This window comes from Octopus bimaculoides, chromosome 21 (assembly GCF_001194135.2).
Source record: "Octopus bimaculoides isolate UCB-OBI-ISO-001 chromosome 21, ASM119413v2, whole genome shotgun sequence".
In the NCBI taxonomy this organism is placed as follows: Eukaryota; Metazoa; Mollusca; class Cephalopoda; order Octopoda; family Octopodidae; genus Octopus; species Octopus bimaculoides.
Genome location: NC_069001.1, coordinates 7,995,283 through 8,001,153, shown reverse-complemented (window position 1 = coordinate 8,001,153; position 5,871 = coordinate 7,995,283). Strand labels below are relative to the sequence as shown.

General features: G+C 40.1%; 1 protein-coding gene across 1 annotated transcript in view; it reads right to left on the bottom strand.

The window, feature by feature from the left end:
- Positions 1-56: 56 nt before the first annotated feature.
- The window catches only part of LOC106876946 (PAX3- and PAX7-binding protein 1), a 26,315-nt gene continuing 20,500 nt past the window's right edge, over positions 57-5,871 (bottom strand). The window contains exons 13-17 of the mRNA XM_014925712.2: positions 5,198-5,342; positions 2,330-2,448; positions 1,435-1,511; positions 1,185-1,251; positions 57-855 (exon numbers count right to left, since the gene is read on the bottom strand). Of these exons, the coding sequence (XP_014781198.1) occupies positions 700-855; positions 1,185-1,251; positions 1,435-1,511; positions 2,330-2,448; positions 5,198-5,342 (564 nt within the window). The 3' untranslated portion in view covers positions 57-699. The remainder of the gene's footprint in view (positions 856-1,184; positions 1,252-1,434; positions 1,512-2,329; positions 2,449-5,197; positions 5,343-5,871) is intronic.

Here is a 5,871-nt window from a genome sequence, read left to right as displayed (position 1 = left end):
GGCACATAAAAGACACCATTTCGAGCGTGGCCGTTTTCGTGCTGGTGACACGTAAAAGCACCCACTACACTCTCTGAGTGGTTGGCGTTAGGAAGGGCATCCAGCTGTAGAAACTGCCAAATTAGATTGGAGCCTGGTGTTGCCATCCGGTTTCACCAGTCCTCAGTCGAATCGTCCAATCCATGCTAGCATGGAAAGCGGACGTTAAACGATGATGATTCCCATCTCAGGTTCACACACTTACTACAGCAGTCCTTCAGGTTTTCTAAACCCTGTAAAAGAACTCAGAAGGTTGGGCCTCCAACCAGGCCTTATATTTTAATATTTTGCTTAGGCAGCGCAATGCTAATAACTTGCTAGAATTCAATATGCATATGACTCAGTACGAAGCGTCATGTGAATATACTGAGGGTGACACTCAAGCACTTGACTATGACTGCATTGCACCTTGTAGCAGAAACAGCTGTAAGCTAATGAAGTTCATCACAATTGTTTATTCCTTTCTCATCCTAATTTCTCACATATATATATATATACATACATACATACATATAGAGAGACATACACTAGAATCAACTACGTCTCCTTGCTGTACATAAAATTAGCCCTGTACCTAAACAAAAAAATCTTCAGTATTCTCATGCACAACAGTCTTCAGGAAGTCAGGTTCACCAAAATATAGTTCAATTCGAAGTTAAGTCACCTTACCGCTGAGCATTTCTGCAAGACTTCTGCATTGAGTGGAGAAGTCTGCAGACCCAAGAGAATATAACGATTCAGTAACCCTTCCAAAGCCAGGCTGTGCAACATTTTCGTAGCCAGGATTCGATACCAGCTCAGGATATTCCCTAACAGCTGAAAAGAGAGAAGAAAACTCTGGTGAGAAATGAACGCATGAGAACATATGATGAAACTAAATGGTCTCCATTATTTAATATTTGCAAAGTTTTTGACATTTAGACTGACCCCGGAGATCCACACAATCCACATTTTATTACAATTTGCACAAAGAACAAAACCCCTTCTGATTGTTATGCCATATTCTAGAACACACATTTCCATGATTTTTTAGAAGTCAGGTCAACATGCTCAAACACTAATCGGTGAGCCTAAAGAATCAAAATAAAGAAATGCCTAAAGCTTCTTAACAAAATAAAAACAAAACTTTATAGGAGATCACTTACTTTAATGCAACTCCAAGACTGTCGGTGGAAGAATACAGCTGGACCACTGGACCGATTTTCCAAGATCCTAAAGGAAAAGAAAATATATGCCAATACTACACTCAAAAGGAGAAAGAGAGAGAGAGGGAGAGAGAGAGAGAGGGAGAGGGAGAGAGAGAGAGGGAGAAGGGGAGAGAGGGGGGGAGAGAGGGAGAGAGAGAGAGAGAGAGAGAGAGAGAGAGAGAGAGAGAGAGAGAGAGAACGAACTCACGATTTAAGGTAGAGTGGCATGAAAACATCATCATCCAACGTCTTTTTCATCCTCTCAACCAGTGCCTGCAATAATGCCTGTCAGAAAAAAAAACAAAACAAAAATACAAAATACTTAAGAATCTTGAAAAAGAGTCCCTGCCTGTCCATTCTTCTCCCAACAGCAGGGTAAAATGGCAGTTGTGGAAAGGGCCTTAATCTACTGTTGTCTGGTTCACAACAACCCAGCACTTTTTTCTTAGCCTTGGCACGATTTCTGTAACTTTCTGTAACTTGACACATTTTCCCCATCACCTCCTTTCTTTTCCAACTGGGGTAACCATGAATATCTTTTACAACAAGACACCTGTTCCTCTCTTGCTATCATAATCTAGCATTCCGCCACCTAGCATTCAGTCAATTCCCTCAATACACCTTCCACAATCGAGGGCTCTTGTCTTGCAGATTACTTGGTAACCTCACTGGTACTGGTGCCACACAAAAAGCATGCAGTACACACTGTAAAGTGGTTGGTGTTAGGAAGGTGCTCCCAGCTGTAGAAACCATGCCACCATGGGAAATAGATGTTAAATAATGCAGATGAATCTTAAAGGACCAAGGTCGGTTAGTCTACATCACTCCATAAGGAGCACAGGGCCAGTTTATCACAGGATTACACATTTTTACCAGTGGAGTGGACTAGAACAAATTGAAATGAAGTGTCTTGCTCAAGAGCACAACACATCGCATGGTCAGGAATTGAAACCACAATCTTATGGTCATGAGTCTAACATCCTAACCACTAAGCCATACAGCTCCACATAAGACCAAGGTGATGAGTAATAAATCTAACACAATATCATGGTCAGTTAAAGAATCACAAATGGTCGGTTGTATATGTTAGTGTACAGACGTACCTGTGTGTTTTTGCTTTCTCCGTGAACAGTGGGGTAATCTTGACACAACCGCTGTACCAGGTTGACAAATCGCGACGTCTGTGACGTTGACAGAGGATCCCAAACATCAACAGCTATGACTAGAAATGAGAAAATAACTTGCACTGTAAAGGCTTGTAATAATACTTCAAGTCAATATTATACAGACATGCACATACACACACAGACAGACAGATATACATACACACACATATATATATACATACATACACACACACATATATACAAACACATACACCACACACACTCATATATATATAAACACACACATACATACACACACACCCACACACCATATATATAAACATATACACATACATAAATTTTGCTAAATTACAAATATTTTACAGTTTAGAAAATAACATGTTTCGTGCAGGTGACACATGAGGTTTCTCGAGCGAGATGAGCGTGGCCGTTGCCAGTACCGCCTGACTGGCCTTCGTGCGGGTGACACGTAAAAGCACCCACTATACTCTCTGAGTGGTTGGCGTTAGGAAGGGCATCCAGCTGTAGAAACTCTGCCAAATCAGATTGGAGCCTGGTGTAGCCATCTGGTTTCACCAGTCCTCAGTCAAATCGTCCAACCCATGCTAGCATGGAAAGCGGACGTTAAACGCCGACGACAAGCTGTATGGAAGAATATTTTGGAAGTTGAACAGAAAAAAAAAAACAAATTATCAGAGGATCACAACTTTCAGTCTTGCTAAAATCCTCATCACTTTCCTTACAGATGAATATTGCAATAACTCTTATCTAAATACCTTATGTTATTGATAGCACAAAATAATGAGAGCTTAGCGATTAATGAATGACAAACATTTTCAACAACATCCACCTTAATCTGTCTCTAATCATCTGTCATACCAGGGCCAGATTATATCAAGGTTGCATAATCAACAACTAAATAACATTCATCTCAGTTAAACTGGTGAAGGATGCAAAACAGCAGACATTTATCATGTGCATTCTGTATAACAATGGGGATATTGGAATTAATAGACATTTATCATTGTATAGCTGATATCCACTTCATATATAACAGCAGTTACATTGGAGTTAGTGCTATTGCTATGTAAGCATTACATGGGCACCTGCTACTGTATATCTGATCATCATCATCATCATCATCGTTTAACGTCCGCTTTCCATGCTAGCATGGGTTGGACGATTTGACTGAGGACTGGTGAAACCGGATGGCAACACCAGGCTCCAGTCTGATTTGGCAGAGTTTCTACAGCTGGATGCCCTTCCTAACGCCAACCACTCAGAGAGTGTAGTGGGTGCTTTTACGTGTCACCCGCACGAAAACGGCCACGCTCGAAATGGTGTCTTTTATGTGCCACCCGCACAAGCCAGTCCAGGGGCACTGGCAACGATCTCGCTCGAAAATCCTACAGGAGCCAGTCAGGCGGTACTGGCAACAAGGCAAATGGCTTAGTGGTTAAGGCATTCGGCTCACGATTGTAAGGTCGTGAGTTCAATTCCTGGTGACGTGTTGTGTCCTTGAGCAAGACACTTTATTTCACGTTGCTCCAGTCTACTCAGCTGACAAAAATGAGTAGTACCTGTATTTCAAAGGGCCAGCCTTGTCACACTCTGCGTCACGCTGAATCTCCCTGAGAACTACGTTAAGGGTACATGTGTCTGTGGAGAGCTCAGCCACTTGCACGCTAATTTCACGAGCAAGCTGTTAGATGATCGTATCAGCTGGGACCCTCGTTGTCATAACCGACGGAGAGCTCCTCTATATAAAAATAGTCATGTTAGAGTTAGTTTTAATGTTATGTAAATATAGTTGTGTTTCACTATTTTAATCCTTTAAGCATTCAGATTACTCTGTCAAATGTAATGCTTATTTATTCACGTTGTTTTGAATTAATCATGTATTAAGATTTAATACTGAAACAGGGTGTGACTGATACACAAGTAAATATGGTATACTAAATTATTCATTGAGTGACTAATCGAAAACTTCATTGATGTGTTTCAAACTATGAACGCAGACACAAAGAGCATATGTAATTGAATTAAATGGTAATGAGTACTTGGAGAGCGCAAATCTCTGCCAAGGCTCTCAACGATTAGCCAGGGATGATTTTTAAAATGAGAATATCTGGAATAAACTTGACTGCTCTCACAAATGGGAATACTAAAAATGAACCCGACAGCTCTCAAAAATTAAGTAAAAACAAAAATAGGAAAAATAATCCAGAATCCTTGTCCGGTATTGGATTGATCCCAAAATCTAATCAGTTTGTGCCAGTCATGAGGTCAGACATCCCTGAAAGTTACATATGAATCCATCCAGCAGTTCTTGAGATATCTTGCCCACGGGCAAACAAACAAACACAACTGAAAACAATACCTCTGCTTTGTTAAGGCGGAGGTAATTAGAATGCAAGTCCCATTTACTTGATGACTTAGTATATGCTGTTGCATGGCACCTGGGGCAAATATCTTCCAGCAAAGTCTCGTCAGACATATAGAAGCCTGTCAGAGAGGGAGAGATACTGTCCCAGGATGGTAAACTTAACCTGTTGCACCATTTAACACCATCACCTTTAACAGAGTTCACTCTGTTGCAAACATTTCAACAGGGTCTCTGATCTGAGGATGTTTCTCACTAGCCTCAGAGAACCTGAAAAGGGTTATGCCATGTGCAGAGCCCTTATTCTTCAGTTTAAGCCATAATTAAAGAAATAATCAAACAGAAAATATACATCCTATTATATCCATGCATTTCGACTGAACGGTCATCTTTGGATGGAGGCGATGGCAGCAGAGGTTATCTGCTGATCAATTTTACACCTGTCTTCTCTCTCCTCTTACCTGTTAGCTTAGGTAGAATTACCTTCTCCACAATACTTGGTATGAACTTGATGCTATCTTCATCTTGTGAAATGTTTTCATCTTGATAGCTATACATTGCACAACACTCATACCACCGACAATCTTCGAAATCTTTAGCATTTTCCTGTAACAAGAAGATGAAAAAACAAATAAGGATAAAACAACTGACCATGGAAAGATTAAAGGCATAATTGATCAATACAAGATTTGAACTCAAAAATTTTAAGACGTTGTTATAGACAGAACAACACATGACATATTTTTTACTGATGTTCTAAAGGTTTTGCTAATCCACCACCCAATATAATCCTTTCTACTATAGGCACAAGGCCTGAAATTTGGGTGAGGGGGATTGATGATAATTTGAAACTAACAAGAGCTGTAAGATGAAAGCCTTCCCTCAGGGAAGACCCCTGATTTGAGAACAGCAGAGAGAAGTTGTTAATGACCTCTGCTCCATAGAGAATAAAGGGCTTAAGTGAGCACCCACTATCCTTAATACACCCAGATGTATCCCACATATCTTTACGGACTGACTCATTCACATACATATAAAATGCATACACAAACCTAATTTTCTTAATCACACAATTAAACACTTGACTCAAATTTTCTTTCATCATATATAAAAAAAAAAAAAGAAGTTTTTTTTT